Below are 19980 nucleotides of genomic sequence, written 5' to 3' on the forward strand. Positions count from 1 at the left end.
TCAAGAGAGACCAGAGAATTTTTTCTTACCTGCAGCTAACTGAACAAAATGAGGTGCAGCTGGTGTCTAGAGTTTTAGTCTTCCTAATTAGAAGCCACACTGCTGCTAATGCTGCCCTCTAAATATTGTTGGACTTTTGTGGTAGATCTGTTGGGATTACAGTGGTAAATAATTGGCAGATCATTTTTTTCATATTCTTGGCATTTTACTTTCTGCTCTATCTATTGTATTTTAAAATATCAAATTGTTTTTAGCTTATTCTACATTTGATTGTAGTTTACTCTTTGAAGCATGTTCCTGTATCATGGTTATATATGATTATATCTGCTTTCATTTTTTTTCAGCAGAGAATGTTTTCCCCTCTTCCCCTGTTTCTGTTTCAGGCCACACAAGTATTTATTTGTGCTTGTCTGGCTTTTCCATGTGAAGAGTGCCAAGATTCAAATTAACAAACATATATGTCTTACTAATCACACAGTTCCTTTCCATATAGCAATTTTCATTCTCATGGCTGCTGGAGTTCAGTAGAGTGTGCTCTTCATTTAATTTCCCTTTTCTCTTCTTTTCTCTCTCTTTCTCTCTCATTTTTTTTTTTATATATTTTTTTTTAAACTACTGGCAGATCCAAAGCCCTTATATCTGTGCTTCTGATCCACCTGCCCAAAAGGCCACCCCTCTACTCCAATAATTTATTTTCTTACCACTTCCTTAAATTTCTAGCACTTGAGGGAACACCTATTTAGGTGTAAGTACAGGAATGTCTACATGTGCATTATCTTCAGAGAGTCCCCACTGATTGCAGCTTTCTCTTCAACTCACCATTTAAGAATTGAAATCCCTCACCTTCAGACTCATAAGATAAACTTTTTACTCCTTATTCATTTTCTGTGATTTCAGCTTCCATTCTGTCTTTTCACTGAAATTTCTCTTCGCTCGGTTTCTGATGAAATGTAGGAATGTCTTTCATTGTTACCCTCTTCAGCTCCTCACAGTATCTGATGTGACCGAGAGTTTCAGCACTGCCCTTTTATCCGAATTATCAGATATTTTGCTTAACTATCATTTCTGAAAACATTTTGAATGTTTTTTTAGATATATGGTATTTCTCATCTCCTCGCTTTTAGGAAATTCTAGCCTTGTGTTCGTGCCCATTTCACAATTTATCTATTTAAAGAACCCCCACTAATTTTGTGTTAATGGCACAAACCTCTCTCTCTTCCTTTTGTATTTACCAATCTTCATCTCAGCCTGAGCATCTTAAATCTCTGGCTGAACTGCTTATTCCTTCCTCTTTCCTTCTTCTCTTTACATTATTATTTTTCTACCACTGTCACTACCTAGGCAATTACTGTCAGGCCATAAGCCCTTGGTAGTAACTCTGGCTGCAGAGAATTAGAAGCTGGACTCTGACTGTGCAGAGTCTGACAGTGAGCATTGAGTGCCTGTAAGTACACAGAAAGAGGACCAGTGTTTCAAAATAAAATGCATGCTGAAATGAGAAATGTGAATGACAACCTAAATCATTTGGATAAGAATTGTTACTGGCCTCCTCTGACCAGCAGAGATTGATTAATAGCTTGCTTTCCAGACCAGCTGTCCATGCAATGGTAGAAAGACATGAGGCGAAGGATATGATAAATTAGGGTACAACTGAGTGAGACCTTATTACCATGTTTCTGCATGATTGTAGTGAGTCATTCACTTAAAAATTCAGCTGCCCATCACTGCAGTACCAGGAATAGAGACATTGCTTCTCCACAAAGACAGAAGTTTCACGAGGACTCAGCACAGATTCCACAGCCTTCTGATAAAACATACAGATTCCCCTTCCTTTGTCCATGCCTCTGCAGAGACTTAATATTCTATGTCTGGAGCAGGTCTCTCATGCATCTTTTTTTTTTTTTTTTTTTTTTTTTTTTTTTTTGAGATTGGTGTGTTCTACCTACCTAAGGACCTGTTCCCTGGAGTTCAGTTTCTTTCCATGATGTAAGATTTGCCCTGATGTATTGCACTGCTGATTCTCAGAAATATTTTACATCGTATTTTCTTTGACTTTACACAGTTTCTGATATTTTCATGTGCAAATTAAATTCTTTTGGTGCCAACAGCAGCACATACATGTAAATGACTGGAGAATCACAGGTATGCCAGCATGAGTTCTTTCTTGGCACAGCTGTGTCACTGATATACACAATGCTTAATCTTTGCATATCCTGTGTCCTGGTGAGAGATACTTCTTTCGCTCCTCTGAGGTTATGGCTGTGCTACAAGCTGAAGATGTGTCCTGAGCTTACAAGAGTCATTTGTTCCCCTACTGTGTCCAGTAATGTTTTTCAGTGATATCACTGCTGGCTGCTCCACCTCATTGAGCTGACTGTTTTTCTACATGTTCTGCTCACTTTCAGGACTGAGGGTAGGCAGGCAATAAGAATTCAGGACAACAGTAAAGATCAATTTGAAATTGATCTGATAAAGCCCTGAACTCCATTTATTTTGATTTGTTCTTTGGATCGTTATTGGCCTTGCTGTGAATTCTTGTCATAATAAAGCATCGTCTACTGAAGGAAACAAACAGAAGCCTTTCAGGGTCCTCCATGTGCTACCAGTAGGTGCAAGATTGTGCTGCTTAATAATCCTATGATGAAAATGAGAAAAAAAAATATTGGTTGAAGCTCCACACAAGCTTTACTGGGGTGTTTAGCAAAGATTGAAGCTTATAACTCATAGCAAAACCTTTACATAGCTCTAGGGTTGCTGCCATACTGTTTGGTGTCAGTATTTCTGTCTGTGTTTTATATACTGGGCCACCAATTAGGTAATCATCTTTGATGAGACCTTTTCATATTCAGTCATCGAAGTTTGTACTGTCATTCACACTAAGAAACAACTAAACCCCTGGTCACTCTGGTAGGTTAAATATTTGCCTGGTGGCAATAGAATACCTTGGGAAGTCTAATATATATGTTTTCAAGTAAGCAAATTGACTTTGATGATTTCTTAACTCTTTGTTTTGGCCACTGCACATCAAAATACAGTGATAACATTGGGTAATGAAATAACTGGCATGTCACATCCTGTCACATCAAAGAGTAAATGCAGCTATCTTCTTTGTTTGTTTTTACCAATGCATTTAGGCTCATTAGTTAGGGATTCTGGTTGTAGTTTGGAGCCTTGTAAAAGTGGAGGAGCTGCTCTGTGCTTTGGAGAAAATGCTGAGGTAATAAATAGCACTTCACTCAGGTCTGCTTTCCCATCTCTTTCTCCTCTAAGATTAGGAAATCAGTGAAGCAAAACTCTACATGAGGCTTTATGGAAGAAGTTATATATATATACATGTATTTAAAAAATCCCCAAGTAAATTAATTTTCACCACTCAGACACATTCTCTCATTGATTTAATTATCTCACACCCTCATGCTCACATACTTGCATGCACCAAAATGTCTGGATTTAAATGTTTGTCCAGGATCACTTGAGTGTGATGCAGAAAATGAACAAGAGCCACCTGCTATCAAGTCCTTGCTAGGTCTTTTCTTCTTGACTGTCAACAAGCTGATGGTCTTTAGACATGTCTTTTATATGCTTTAGAACCCATTCTCTTGACTGAGGTTTTTGCTTACTTTTACTTCCTTAAGTTTTAGGCAAGTCTGGTGCTTGTTGTCTTCACATTCCTAGGACAATATTGCTCCTGTTGGGCTCAAAAGGAAAAGAATGACATATACTATGTGCTGCTTTGACATCTTTTTTTGTTGAGCACAGTCTTCTGCTCACATCGAGTCATCACGACATGCTCTTACTAGAGTAAAGGCCTTGTGGTCTTGACAAAATAATACATTCATCGGTTTTTCTGCTATGAATGTGCTATTGGCTGTCAGTGGGGGTCATGCTTTTAACCTCATTCTGGTGTTTCTTCTGGTGGTTACCTAAACATTTTCATTCATTTACAACAATCTTAAATTTCTAAGAGTAGTCTATGTATTGATAGAGAACAAGGGAACACCTGTGATTTACAAAGTCTACATATACTTAAAGCCACAATTGCCAGCTTTCTGTTTTAAAGTTTTGCAACAGACACAAACTTTCACACCATGTTCTTAAAATTAGTGAAGGATTGTAGGATCACATAATCATTACCAGGACATGCAATGGAGGAACTGCCTCTCAAAAGGCTGGTATTGCCCCTGATTGCCATGCTTCTTTGAATATAAGTTTTTCATTACTATTGAGCCAGGCTAAGTAATTTGATTCAGACTACATGCTGACTTCCTTTTTTGGAAGATAACTATGCATTATTATATGGTAAAGATATACTACAAAAATGGTTAATTATTTTTAATGAAGGTTTCTAGGTCCATACTGCAGAAATCATGAATGACATTTATTCTCTCATCTGTGCAGTGAGGCAGAAACATGACATTTTCAGATGGCATGTTCTTAGGAGACCAGTAAGGCCATAACCATAAAAATGAGAAAACTATGATTAATGATATGCTTCATTAAGCAAAGCTAACTTTTAATACTATAGTGCAGTTGCTGTTAGACAATTTCCTCATTTCTTGCAGTAATACTGCTTCACGGTAACAGAAGTATATAGGACATAGTACAGCTAAAATGCTTAGGAACACCAAATAGGAAAGAAAAAATGATACCAGCCTATCTTCCAACCACAGACAGCTTTTGAAACTGGCGGGTCTGAAAGTTCAGAAATAAGAATTCAACTCCTGACTACTATGAATTTCACAGACTATATGGGGCAGTTGAAAGCCTTCAATTTTCCAAACACAGGTACTATGTATGATTTCCAATGCCCAGAGTTATCCTACCTGACTCCAGTGTGGCTCTACAAGGACACAGGGAGACCTGTGTAGTTGCCATGAGGAAATCCTTGATATTTTAGGCTATGTCAAATGGTGCTAGGCATCTGAACTGAACTCATAATTTCTCTTTGGTTCCTGTTGTGTGCAAACAACATTATTTTTTTTCTTCCCCATCTTTTCAATAGTAAACTCTTCAGAGCAGGGGACTAAGTTCTCTTGATTGAGAAATCTGAAGTACCAGTCTTTGTTACAAAATTCACTAGAATTTTTATGCTATTTAGTAGAGATTTTGATGACGTTTGTTACTGAAAAATGAATGCTGATGATTCTCTTGGGGAAAAAAAAAAATCAAACACATGCTTAGAGGGTAAAACTGGTGCTGAAAAAAGGAAGTACAAATGACCATATGGTAACACTAAGTAGAGAGTCAGCGATTCAAAGCCTATGTCCTTGCTCTTAACTGCATCATCCTAGCTCTGAGGCACATCCAGGGGCAACAACAAATATATTCAAAAGGTAGCCAGTGCATGTACTAATGTGCATGGTGTATTCTGTATTAAATTCAGTTGGTTTTACTTGGCTCAGTATTTCATATTTTTTCTTTTAAATGTACTACAGATTTCTGTCCTGGTCACACAGACATTCGTGTAGGTGAGACTTCACATAGATGCATAGAGAATTTAGCTTGTTCAGCTTTTAAGACAGCATAAAACATGATTTAGGATTGGAATAAGCTTTCTAATTGAATCTTACTGTTGAAATGAGCAATAAATAAATTGCTAATGCATCAGTATTTAAGTTGACTAATAGATACTAATTCACAAAGGCCAAAAGGGGCTTATACGTTGAACTTTATATATTAGACTATACAGAGTCATTAGACTACAGCCATTACACTATACACAGGTTTTGCTTCTGTTGAAGTCTGTGTACTTTGTGCAGCTAAAGCCTGTCTCTGAGAAGGGCATCCATCTGTGCTCTGAAGACTAAGAGATGGGCAGCCTATGTCAACATCACAAATAAGTTTGTTCCAATAATGATCATCCTGGTGTAACTGCTGTTTCATTTCTGAGATGAATTTGCCAGTATCAGCTTTTCTTTCTAGTTCTTGCTTTGTCTTTCTGTGGTAGGTTTTTTTTTTTTTTTTTTTTTTTCTTCTTCCCAGGCTACAGATACAAATCTTTGAAGGTCTTTCAACAAGCCATTTTCTCTGCCTTTTGAATTCTTTCTTTGGAACTTTTTTGGGTCTTTTCCAAGTTTTTCAAAATCTCTTGAAATATGGATTATCACAGTGAGTTTCCATCTCATCAGTGCTCTAAATGTTTCTACTCACTTCTGTTCCAACTCAGTTCTCTCCTCTTACATGCATATGGGGATTGCATTAGATCTTTTCACTGCAGCATTCCACTGGATGTTTCTGTTGAGTTACCTGTCTGTTGCGTTCCTCAAGCTGGAGCTACAGTCCACCTTTACTAGACTTGGACAACACTAAGCAAACTATTATGAAAATAATAGACAATCAGTATTTTGTTTCAGATTTTTGTTAGGTTTCTCTGACTGTAGTTGTCACAGCTGTTCCAGTCTCCTGGCATTCTCCTGGCATTCCAAGATTCAATAAAAATAAAAGTGATCAAGTACTTTTTTTTAAATCAACTCTTTTAGTATATGCAGGCAGGTTAGAAATCTCCCAACAGAAGATTTTTAATATTCTTTTATGTTAATAATATAATGGAAAATACTTTACTATTCTTGGGTAATAAAAAAAAAGGTCCTGTTTATATTTAAATATATTGAGAAATATTTGTTTCATTTACTGTTTCATTCTAAATCGAGGATTTTGCATTCTGCTGAGATTTTTCATATTCCTAAAACACTTTTAAAATCTGTTATTCATCCAGTTATTATTTTTTTGGCATCTCTTTGGTTTTTATTATGTCAGTTTTATTCAGAACCAAAGAACCAAATTTTTATTTATATTCGTTGATATCTATTTCATCATTCTTGCTTTGGCTGTACAGACTTCTCATTCCTAACTAGTAGAGTTAGTGGAGTCTGACAACATTTGGAGTTGACTGCATGTGTTCTCTGGAACTGAAGTTCCCCGCAGCCATACAATTTTCTTTCTAAGCATGGTAAGAAATAACTCATTTCAATGTCTAAGTTGATTTGGGTCAATCGGGGTTACCAATTACCTCTGCTAGTAATCTGTCTAAGCTTTTTTTTTTTTTTTGTCGCTGCATTCATCTTTCACATTTAAATCTTGTGGTTATTGGATTTATTGATAATTCTAAAAAAAGTGACAGCTTTTTTAATATGATCTTTTCCTCTCCTTTGCCTCACTATCAGTCTTATTTTTTCTACTGAAGATTAATGTTTAAAACATTCTTATTACATAATTAAATGTTCATTAACACTGATTTTTATGAATGAAGATTTATAGTCTCAGAGCCATTGCAGTATGCAACTTGTTTGTGATTTTAATTTGTGTTTTATGTTAAGTCTGAATTGATGATAGACCAACACTTTCCAGTAAATCTGTTTGATCTGAACAGTTAAATCAGTATTTCATCATGTTAGCCAGTTCAGTTGGGCTGAACTTTACACATCCAATTAGAGATTTTCCTTTTGTCCTTTGCTTTTTCTGTGATTGCTGTATTCTTGAATTTGAAACTCCTCCATGAAGAGAATTATCTTCAGATCTAAAAGGACCTTACATGCTTTTTGTTGCTGTTGTTCATTATTTTGAGAGTCTGAGATTCATTGGAATGAAACTGGGACACTTTCAAAATAATTTGAATATTGAATTTCACTGAAAGCAATGGTTATGATGTTTTGGCCCTTTTTTTTTCATTGGCTTGTTCAGCCATCTTTAGACAAATGCAAAGACTGTCTGCAAGTAGGATATACATAACTGGACCAAATAAAGCAGTTATTTACAGGCTAGCATATGCGGAAGACAGTGAGGAATTAACAAGCATTGGGCTAAGCACTTGCATGCTCACTACCCAGGTGGATCATCAGGCCCCCAAAGAGCTGCAGCTGCCTGAGCTGGCATCATCCAGGAGGGGACAGGCCAGCTGCCACGGCTTCCACAGAGACCCCACAGTCCTGAGGAGCTGCCACAAGCCTCAGCCTCCACTCCACTGTAGCACTGATGGTTCAGCCTGGGTCTCCTGGCTGCAAATATACCACTCAGCAGCACCCCCAGGCTCTGCCCATTAGGTCTCACAAAATTTCAGTATGAAGATGTAGGTCATGCAGCCAGGACAGACTAAAGTTGGCCTCAGTGCCTTTGGACATGGGTAGCAATGGACCTAGCAGGGCAGGGTGGAAGCTTGCAGCAGGGGCTACAGAGAGAGCATCATAATAGTGAAAACTATTGCCCTTTGGTTTCTTCTTCCACCAGAAATGGAAGCCCAACATCTTGAAAGATTTGCAAATAAGTCGGAGGAGACATCTGAATATATTGTAGAGAGAAAATCTAATTGAGAGAGATGTAGATAAGTCTTTGATGATTCCTGTTCCAGTAATTCCAGCATTGTCTCATCTCACCTCACCTCACATCTCATCTCACCTCATAATATAGTAAATATTATTTGAGTAAATTACACTCCTCAAGACAAAAGAGTTTTTTATGCTTTGGGGATTTATATGGTTGTACTGGGTGTAGTGATTGCACAGTGGTCTCTGTGAGATGAGAAGCTGCCCCGCGTTGTGCACAGCCAGTTCCAGCTGGCTCTAGAAGGGAGGGTCAAACCCCCCCCAAAAAAAAAAAAAAAAAAAAAAGCATGTAAATGTTATGTGGGAAATTGTGGGGAATTATTTTAAGTTTTATTTGCTGAAAATTAATGGATTATTTGTTACCTTTTTATTTGACTTGCATGAAGGCTTTACAGACATGACCATTCTGTGCATACTTTAAATCATAATGACTGTAGAAGAATGAAGCAAAATTATTTCCTTGGTTAAATAAGCATGGATTTCTTACTATTCTTTGCTAAAATGAGTACAAGTATTTCTATCTCCATAAATAATTTTCCAACACCTAAATCAAGTTGAGCATTTTGCTCTTCAGTAATTGATGTATTCTTAAATCTAATCTGTATGTTGCTAAGAAAAGAATTAACAAGGCAGATAAAAATGCTCTGACAGTAGCTTATCCATAGTAAGTTTTTGTAGACCATTGTATGCCATCTAACTGGAAGCAACATATGGGAAATTATGTCTGCTTGTTTTCTTCGTCTTGTGTTTTGGTTTGTGGTATAGATGTTGTTTCCCAGTCCAACACAGAAGCTAAAGTAGCATCAAGTGTCTATTATTAATAGCTATCGATGTATAGTATTTGATATATGTTAAATGCATATATGTAAATTTTTAATTCCTGAATGTCAGTTGCAAAAGTGGGCTAGAATACTCTCATAATAAAGCTGTGTCATTGTTACTGAGCATTTACATTTCTGTAGGTAAGCAGACCAAAGAAATAAGGAGCAATCAATACACAATCTGGGCTATGAAAATGACATTTACATGGCTGTAAATATGAACAGCTCCAAGATTTTGGAGGTTCCAGTATTTTCTATTTTAAATTAGTGAAGTATTTGGCTATCAGTAAAACCTTAATGAATTCCACTTGCTGCAACTACAAGATTTGTCTCTCTTTTGCACTGCTATCAGTACCGCCTCCTGGTTTACAAAGTCAAGTTGCAGTGTTGCCTCACCAGAAGAACACAAATCAGAAAAGTAAATTGCTGGTTTGCTTCTTTGCATCCTACAGCTCAGTGCTTTGCCAGATACTCCTATTGCTTTTTGCTTTTTCCTTTCTTCCCAGCTCCCAGATTATCTCAGTTCCTTCATTTCCACTCCCGTTGCCCTACATAACTGGTGGGATAGGACAAAAGTCAGTGGTATATATAATTTGTTTCTTTTAAGCCCAGCAAACTGAACAGCTAAGGATTTATTTTATTTTATTTTTCCAGAGAAATACAAATCTGTGTTGAAAAGTGAAATGCTGGTTGGGAGACATTTCTTCTTTTTCCCATTTTACATTTCTGTACTGTCTGCATTTGCTGATATTTTTTCCTTCTTCTAGCTTTTCACCTTAGTTTAGTATTTGACATTTTTTTTCACTTCAAACAAATAAGTCTCAAAAAATCTATCTATCTATCTATCTATCTATCTATCTATCTATATTTTTTCCTTAAATCAATTATACCATCTAGGCTCTGTATTTGAATGATGTTCTAGGGTTTCTTTGGCTTTTCCCTCACTTGTCATTACCACTTCTTCTTCCACTATGATTTCACAATCTATTTCTGTCCACTTACCCTCCATTCTATGTTTTGTTTTCTAGTCCCTCTTTTCTTTCTGTCCTTTCATTTCACCCTCATTCCCCCCTTGTTATTAAGCACCTTTTGAGAGCTGTCCTCATTACTATATTTTTCTTCTGCTTGTCCACTTTCCATCTCACTCAGGCTTCTTGTCTCAGTTTGGGAATTGAAGTCTATCTGTGCCCACCTAGTAGTTGTATCTGCCTTCTTCTTCAAAGGCCTTCCTTGGTGCCATACAGTTATATGATCTGGAGGATGCTCTGGTCTCTTCCTCCTCCTTGCTTCTTCCTCAGTATTTCATTACAGTATCAGGATTGAAAGTGGCAAACTTTTTTTAAACTTCTGAGCTGAGATAGGGGTATGTGTAGAAGAGATGCAGAAGAGAAACAGGATTTCGTTAGGGTGGTGAGAGCAACTATTTGTAGGGTCCCTGGTTTTAGGTACAGCCAGTTTTAGAAAGTGCACAAGAGCCTGGTGTAATGATCTTCATCCTCCATCAGATTTCTGCATGAGTTAATCTATAGTAATTGCAGAGTATGCTGAGTCCAGACTTTGCACATCAGCCGCTCCACTCACTACAGCAGATAACCAGCAGTAATGGGCTGCTGGAGGAGACTGCAGCTTTTACAGCCCTTGTCTGCTCTGCTGTGTGCTGCACTTCAGTCAGCCCTGAGCTGGGGTCTGCTTCTTCAGGTGATAGCATGGTATATGCAATTGAGATTTCAATATGGGGCTGCAGAATAAAAGACATGGGAGGGAAGGGGTTGTGTCTGTCTTCAGTAGGTTGTGGATTATGGAGTATCCTATAATGCTGAGTTGATGCTTAGCTTTCAGGATGAGGGAAGATTTTCAGCATGTAGGAAAGAAATGGAAAAAGATCTGGAGGCGGTGAGCCATACCTATGCTATTCAGTATGTCACTGTTTTCTGCTTGTTTTACTCATAACCTACCTTGGTGTCATTACAGGCCATGGCATCTGCTCCTGCGGCCGATGCATTTGCCAGAATGGGTGGTTTGGAAAGCTTTGCCAGCATTCAAGGAAATGCAACATGACAGAAGAGGAGAGCAGAAGTCTTTGCGAGTCAGAGGATGGTGTATTATGCTCGGGGAAAGGTAAGAACTTGCAGCTGAGCTACCCTATGGCAGTGCCCTGGCAGAAGAAAATGATCACATTCTGGCAGACTAATGTGTGTGGCAGTGGGTTGTTGTTTAGTAACCCTTTCTTTAAAAGGCACATTTTATTAAAAGGATGTTACATTCAGCTCTGTAATGCACTTACATCCATTTTGTCAACACCCACCACAGCCGTGCATGCTTAACAGTGTTGGTCTCCTATGCAATTTGTTAATAGCAGATAATTTCCTGTATGTGTTTATCTGACGCTCTGTGTCGAGCAGCTGTACATTATAATCTAAATGTTGGTGCTCCATTCAATCAGAGGGACAGGATAACACTGTGGTGGACAAGATGGCAAATCTAATATCTCAGACAACAGTAAGTGGGGGAGTGTGTTTAGCAGCAACATTTGATATGGTTAACCTCCCTCCCGCAGCACAGCAGCAAAAGAGGGGTAGACATTGTCAGCCTCCATGACAGAGCCCCACAGACTCTCTCATTTTCTGCTTTTTATTCAGATGGTTGCATCAGCTTCGGTTCAGTTATAAAAGAAAATGCCAGAGGGATAAATAAAATTTAGAAAATATTCATAATTAACTGAAATTGTTCTCTGAGATTTTTACCTTGCAGTCTTTCAAGCTTGGACATTGCATTACTGGAAAGAGGGTTTTTTCGCTCCCCCATGGTGCAAGCTATCTGTTTTTTATATAAAAGGTCTAAAAGTGAAGAGACAGAAAATAGGTGGTGGGAGTATTTGGAGGATAGAATGCACCTGGACATGGATGTGACATTTCCTCTGCCCATATATCCATTGCATGGGGAAGATATTATCTTACCTGCAAGCTGGAAAAAACAAGTAGGAACCTTCTACATCAGGCAGATTTCCAGTTGTCCCTTCTGGTAACTTTTATTTCCATGCAAAGGAAATGTATATGGGGTTTTCAGCCTGACCTTCTTCCATCTGTTTTATTACTTGTCAGAATTCCCCCCAATGCACCATTTCATTTGGTTTTCCTACAGCTGGTGCAAAGCCATAGAAACTGAGGAAGTTGCACTGTTGCTCTGTTGCTTCCAGAAGATATGGCTATCTTTAAATAAGTGTATATGAAATAGAATACTGACTTACCGGAGAATGGGAGTTACTCCATTTTACTGCAGAAGCTAACTTTTCTCTTCATAGCCTTGGTCTCCTTTCGAATCTTTGTATAAACCATGAAGGTGAGCAAACATGCTTAAAATCAATAAAATACACCATATTGGATTCTAAATAAATGTAAACATGAAAAATGATCTTGAAATTTAAAATATTTGTATTATCTATCTGCCATCTTTCTGTAAGGATGGCTTGGAGCTATTTTTTCCAGCCCGTGGGTTTTGCTCTGTCAGCAAGTAACTTTGAGCATATATATCAGGGCTACAAAATAAACTTGAGGCTGTGGTAGCAGATCATCTGGTAGGAATTTGCAGAGACATCAAGGATTTTTTTCCCCCTGTTTGCTAGGCTGCCTGGGGAGTGGTTTGGGATCTGGTCACTGATGTAGGCTGGAGCAGTCTGAAAATTGCTCTAAGTTATGCCCAGCTGCATGCAAACAGTGCTTTTAAACTTGGCTGCAAGAATGGAGGCTCCAAAGGCCCAGGTTCTCTACTGTTTTAGTGCACTGTTGAATCATGGGAATTGCAAACCTGGCCCTAAATCCATATTCATGAACACTGGTGGGATTTTTTTCTTAAGTTTCTTTGGCCTCTAAGCACAGCAAAGCTTCCAGTGTGATGGAAAGTGTCCCTCAGGACAGTCAATGTAACATAGTTTTGCCAAATGAGATGCTAGAACAACTTTATTGTGGAAACAGCTGGGCATATGCAAGTGCCTGCTCCAGCAGAGGAGTATCTATGGAAGATAATTTGCAGTGGTATGTAGCCAATGAACATGCAAGAGGCAAATTGCAGTGCTTAGACAAGTTCTAATGTTAGGCACTGATTTTTTTTTCCTTCAGTACTTCAGACTTGGGGAGCAATCTGTTTCCTTTATTGATGGTGCCTGTGTTTCCTGTGGAGGACAGGAGAGGCATTTAGTGAATGGAAGGGTTGATCTAGTCCACCTAAATAAGGGTTACTGGGCACTTTTCCACCTTTGGGTGGGATCCCAAACCTACTTCAACTTTCCAGCTGTGGTAGGCTAAAGCGGGCGGCACTTTCATAGCCATAAGGATTCAGTTGTGAGGAGGAGACTGCTACCTCATTCATCTTCTCTGAGCAGGAAGGGGATTACAGGCAAAGACAGACAAATTTCTCAAAACTTTTTTTCTCTCTATCATTATTATTATTATTATTATTATTAATTATTATTTATTATGTATTATTTATTATTTAGGTATATCTATTCTTGATGCTTAAATATGCCTGGAACATATGTCTTACTGGGTGCCCATACTTTAAAATGTTGTTCATAGCTAGTGTGACTGGCAATGTCTAGAGGCCAAAAATAAAAAATGGTTCTTCCTGTTTCAGTGCATTAAGCAATAATTACTGGTCCAATAACAGAGAATTCAGAACCTGTGCACTAATGAGAGTGCAGTGTTTGTTATTTCCATCTTTGCTGGAAACCTAGCCAAGGTATGCAAGTGCTATAATGGATTGAGGGAGCTTGAGTTTCTGTGTTGGTTTTAATTGTCTAAGGAGTCATGGTTTTCAGCAGGTAACTGCTGCACACTTGTAGAAAATTACACTCTGTAAATATAAGCAAAGTTGGACATCCACATTCCTAGGCTGTTTTCAGAATCTTGGCTTACTGACTGTGCCACCTGTAGTAAAAGCTCTTCCCAAGGAAAACAGCAACACCCACTATACTGCTGCCTCCCTGGCAGTAAATGTAGGGCTGCAGATGGCTACTGTAATGGTGCAGGACACGCAGGCTAAGTAATGAGCCAAATCTCATCCAAGAGGATCTGGCCAGCATCCCAGGGAACACCCCGCAACTCATTAGACTCGTTTTAATTAAACTGAGGAGGCTCCCAGAGCAGCATGCCCTGTTCAGGGAAAAGACTTGATACATTCATTCTCCCTAACAGATTTTACATTGTGAAGCCTGATCTTTCTTGCTTGATTTGGCATTAAATTTCCTGTATCTTCTGCAAAATAGTTTTAAAACATTGTGAACATCCATCAGTGTTTGCTTATGCAGAATCATTTCAGGTTTCTTACAATGCCATGATTTTACTAACTATTTTAATTTCACTAAAACTCTCATACTATTCATCACTATTTTCGGCTGTCAGTACCTTTTAGCTTTTATAAACAGGGATATCTGCTTTGATGACTCTCAAGTATGTCTTAGTGTAGCTTCTATAGAGTGGCCATGCAATATATATGCAATTCTCCATTGCCTATTTGTGTAATGTCATTTTTTATTATTATAAGGAATGTCAATATTTTCTATGCTGATGGCACAGTAAGCAATACACACTGAACCCACAGAAAAAATACTTAACCAAATATGCCCATTCCCAAATGTTCCAATCATTAGTTCTTCCACTGTAAGTTTACATGTTCCAGGTTAAAACAGTTCTCTAAAAGTAGGCATTGAGTTAATTTTTGTCAACTTACAATAAACTGAATAAATGAGTTAAATTTTAATGAAAAAAATAGATACTCTGCTGAGGCTGCTCCAAAGTTTTAAAGAATTAAGTTTCATTGATCAGAGAGACTTTAGCGCTTATGGAAAAAACTGGGAAAATTGTTTGACGTCGACAAATCCACATTTGGGTTTGGATTTTATTCAGAGGTCAGTGAAAGGAATGGAAAGGTGTCTTAGCCCCTATTAAGTAACCCATGCATTCTGTTTAAGTTATGTTCTGACAGAATCAACATCTCTCTATATTTTTTTTAATCATGCATTAAAGAAATTGGTGGCTTTGTGCTGTAATCATTCTGGAAATATTGCAAAAAGGTGTGATTTTCAACAGCATCTAACTCATTTATAAGTATATCCTGTTAAAGGTCAACAGCTTCTTTGGTCACTTTAAACTCCACTTCCCGTAACTGAAAGCTGCAAATGTATTCTTTGTTATCATTTATTTGGGGTGGGTTTCTTTTTTTAGAGCTTTTTGTATAGTTTTGTTTTGCTGTGTGCTGTAACATCCTTTTAGAGCTAGGTCCACAAAAGAATTTTTGCTCAAAGGATTTTTTGCTAAGCTCCTCACCTTGGCATTTAAGTATCTGAACTCTGTATAGAGAAGGAGGTTCCAGCAGCTGAGGATGGGCTTCATAAAAGCCAGCTTTCTTCAGGCAAATGTTGCAGTCAGACAGGAGGAAATAACCAGTGGCATTTATAGTTGCAGAAAAGCCTCTCTCAGACCCTTCTGAAACTATAGACTTCTCAACTTATGATTGTCCAGGGGCAACTGCCCTTTTTCAGGATTCAGAGCCATGAACCTTCTCCTGAAGATAGGGATGTCTCTTGAGTTTTTCCTTAAAGGGAGGTTTCTGGTTCTACCCCACTTCTTGGTGGGTTATGGGTGGTGTTACCCAAATGTCACCACAGAGTCCCTGCTTTGCTTGGGGAGATGCAACCTGACGTCCCTGGAGAGGAGGAGAACAGTTTATCCCAACAACAGGCATTGGGGTACTCTGCAGGAATAAGCAAACAGCTGAACCATAACTATGTGGACAAACACTTCCTGACCTGGAGAAAATATTTAGTTATTCCATAGGAGGTGGAGCAGCGTAATTTGTGATGTTGAAGATTTTTTGGGTCTAAATGGTAGACTTTGGGTCTTTTGTAGGCACATCCCTAAGGGCATTAGATGTGGAGGGCCATTTTCTTCTTGGTATGATTTTATTGCCTTCAGTAACAGTGGGTCAAGGACAATTTGAGCTTTTTCTAGTCAAAAAAGAAAGAAAAAAAAAAAAACACACATAAAAAAAAAAAAAGTTTCTGGGAAGACTGGCCCTGATTGTAGGTCTCGGAAACCAAAGGAAAGCTTCAAAGTGTGAGTCCTGATTAAGTGAAAAAGCAGAATGAAAGCATTAGGAGGAACGTCCTGCCATACTCATGGTGACTTTGAAAGAATCCTTTTATTCAAAAAGCTTTTAGCTTGATTATTTTCTTTTATACAATAGCTTCTTAGGTAGCAATTTTGTGCATGTGTGTGTGCGTGTGTGCACGCATGTCTGGGGATGTTATTTTCTAGCCTGAAAATGACAGTGCTCTTTGACTGTGAGTAATAATCTTTGTGATTTCAGGTTCCTGCCACTGTGGAAAGTGCATCTGTTCACCACAGGAATGGTACATTTCGGGCGATTTCTGTGAATGTGATGACAGAGACTGTGACAAACATGATGGTCTCATTTGCACAGGTGCAGTACGGGCTAACACTTAATTGCTCTAAGAAACAAACAGCACTGATGGAAATTGTTAGACAAAGCCCATCTTCTTTCTCCACTGATGGAGGAAGTGCATTTGTGGGTTATTCAAACACACTGTAATTGTTTCTTCATGCAGTGTGATAATCAACTTAAGATTTCAAATCAACATTTGAAAGTCTGAGTATGAATTAAAATAAGTACAACAGCTATGAAATCTATCCACAGTTTCCATTGTAGTAGACTACAATTGACTCTTCTTTGACAAAGAACTTTTAGTGGCAGCATTGTCATCATAAGATTTCTTTAACTTTTGCTCTTGTGCTGGATTTTCTATGTGTGTAATACATGTATGTCACAGAAAACATTCGCTCGGCTGATGATCTTTGGTAGGTGAGAGGCATAGAGGCATTGGTTAGATATTCCTTCAATCAGACAGTTCTCAGTGAGAGGGTGAAATACCTGACAGTTTTCTTATGACGTGATGGCCAGTGATTAAAGTGGTGTCATCCTTACATTGTCCAAGTATTCAGGTGGCAGATGCAAATAAAATTGGGCAGGCTGCCAGCAAACACTCATGACAAATCTGGTGACAGGCAGTAACAAGGGAATTGTTAAATTAACTTGCTCGCTGCTTCCTGTTACAGATCTTAATTTTAGAAAATCTTTGCTGAGCAATTATTAGCTGTGGAGGAAATCTGTGAGATGGTTAGAGTCAGGCTGACAGTAGTAAACTGTGTTCACAAATGTGGTGTCCCAGCTAGCCCAATTAGCAAGGGTCCTTTTCTGGGCCATGTAGCCAGTACAGAAGCAACAAAAGCCTGATTCGTAGTGGCAGTGGGCATTCACAGATCTTCATAGAGTCGGTAGGAAGAGCATCTCACATCAGAAACCCAGTCTGTAGAGCTCTCCAGCTGAACATCCAGGAGTCATGAAAATTATTGAAATAACATCAAAATATGGGTCTCAGTACTTAATGTTTCCCCTTTGCAAAACAGTACCAATGCATTTTTCATCTAATAGAGAGCTTGATAATATTTGTATAACACTTCTGAGAATTTAGGTCTAAAGTTTTTCAGGTTCAAAGGGATATTTTTGTTAATATTCTGTTTGTAACATTTTATCTCTGCGTCATCATTAAAAATTTTTTTTGTTTCTTCTTGTACCTCAACATACAGTGTGAAACAGTGAGCCTCAACAGCTGGGTGCAAATAGCAGTGGCATAATTACAATATTTGCAATTCTGCTGATGGCATTATTGAGAGAATGCCTATTAATTACATGTAAATGTGGGTTTGAGGGTTTGAGGTGGCTTCTTAATGCAATGGTGGAATAATTGCTTCCTTCCACAAAAAAAAAGAAAAAAAAAAAAAGTAAAAAAAAAAGTTGGGGGAATAATAAAGGAACAATGCACCTCCTTTAACATGGCTTTTTCCTCCTCATAAAACACATTCTGATGTAGCACATTTCAATAATGGTAATTGCCCTTTATTCATTCTTTATTCATTCTGTTCTAGGCAATGGTGTTTGTAACTGTGGAAACTGCGAATGCTGGGAAGGATGGAATGGAAATGCTTGTGAAATCTGGCTGGGGACAGAGTACCCTTAACAAAGGACACCAGAGACTTAGAGGTTGTTTTTTTTTTTTTTTTTTTTTTTTTTTTGTCTGAATATTCTTTAGGCTGCTAGAGCATTTAATTTGGAAGCACATATACATGGGTGTAAATACTCTAGAACAGTAATGTGAGAGTCTGCTCCTTAAAGAAATGAATGAGAAAACTAATAATAATAATAATAATTTTGGAGCAGGATAGTCCAAGCTCTATATGCTGAAATTATAAAAAAAAATGGTCATCTACAGTGCTTCAGTAACTTCGGTGGGGCTGAGATTATACCCCTAATGCCTATTTCTAAAGCAATCTTTGGGGAAAAGTGTGAGAAACCCTTTTATTTTTACGTTATCTATTTGGTTGTTGGCTCTCCCTATCAGTATGCAACAGTATTGCAGTATAAGAGTAGCACTAGTTAAGTATTTGTCAAATACTTAATTTGATTAACTTTACACTGTTTATCAAATACTTTGTTTGAACCTGTTTTCTTTCTAACCATCCTGATTATTCCCTAGATCCAGAAGAAGCAGTAAAGAAGCTTATCAAAACATTATTTTTTTAGTCAAAGAATTGTATTTGTATAACTGATGTTCAGTTACATGACAACCACAGACTGAAAACCCAAAATGTTTGAAGAAACCCTTGTCTGCAAAAGAACTTCTTAGTTTCTGTTAGAGTGTCATAAGTTGGTTATCCATTCTACATACTACAATACTTTCAAATGCATAACCTATAGAAGTATAAGGAATTAAACTAATAAAGAAATAAATGTATGATTAGCTATTCCAAATATATAACCTGCATCTCACATGTACTTTCCTCATACTGTTTTATGTATGTATAGCTGTCTAGTCCTTTTGAAAGTAAAGCAAATGAAAATTTGTTATACTAATAACTTTTAGGATGACAATTCTGTATGCTATTAGAAATCACTGCTTGGAACAGATTGCACTGTCACACATGGTATTCATTGAATTTCACTGTTTTCAAAGAAGTTGGGAGCCTGAAGGTCAACTGACCTGCAAAATCAGATGTGGTGTGCGGTAGTCTGGTCTCTGCCAACGATGCTCAAACAAGTAATTGAAGTTTTAATACAGTAAATACAAACAAAGCAGTGGTATGAACAAAAATTTTATTTTTATTTTCAATGATGATATGCTCAGTGTGAAATTCACATTGAGTTATGAACGATGCACAACTATTGGGACTTCCCTAACTTATTTACATATGAGTCTCTTTTTTTTTTTTTTGTTTTTTTGTTTTAATACACGTAGATTTGGCAGCCCTTTAATTCCTTAGAGCAAAAAAATACATACATTTTAGTTTCAAAAGTGTTTACATTTTGTGAAGTCATGATTGAGCAAGAAATTGCTTAAATGTTTTGAAAATACTTCTTTTTAATATCAAACTAGCATTGTGGTTTAGGTGCCAAGGTTCTGATTTTTGAAGAGGTACATGACTCAGAAATAAGGGAACTATAATATCATTTGAAAAAGGTATTTCCATTATTCATCTAGAAATCTGTTTTCTTTTAGAAAGGACAATTTTGAAATAGGAAAATACAATGGTACAGAACGTATAATAAAATGCAAAAAAATTGAATGAATGTATTTAGTCACTTTCATTATTCCCCCTTCACATGTAACTTTATCTTTCCCATTTTTTTTCCTTAACCTGAATTCTTTTTTTCTAAAAGTGAAGCTTGTGAAACCTATGTTCTCAGGGAGGCATAGTAACCAAATCACCAAA

At 37.6% G+C, this 19980-nt stretch overlaps 1 protein-coding gene across 1 annotated transcript in view; it reads left to right on the forward strand.

Annotated features, from left to right (window-relative positions):
* ITGBL1 (integrin subunit beta like 1) overlaps positions 1-19523 on the forward strand; it is a 147154-nt gene extending 127631 nt beyond the window's left edge. Inside the window, exons 9-12 of the mRNA XM_084506777.1 lie at positions 11111-11257; positions 16502-16615; positions 18139-18253; positions 18747-19523. Of these exons, the coding sequence (XP_084362903.1) occupies positions 11111-11257; positions 16502-16615; positions 18139-18230 (353 nt within the window). The 3' untranslated portion in view covers positions 18231-18253; positions 18747-19523. The remainder of the gene's footprint in view (positions 1-11110; positions 11258-16501; positions 16616-18138; positions 18254-18746) is intronic.
* Positions 19524-19980: the final 457 nt, after the last annotated feature.

This window comes from Aythya ferina, assembly GCF_964211825.1.
Source record: "Aythya ferina genome assembly, chromosome: 1".
In the NCBI taxonomy this organism is placed as follows: Eukaryota; Metazoa; Chordata; class Aves; order Anseriformes; family Anatidae; genus Aythya; species Aythya ferina.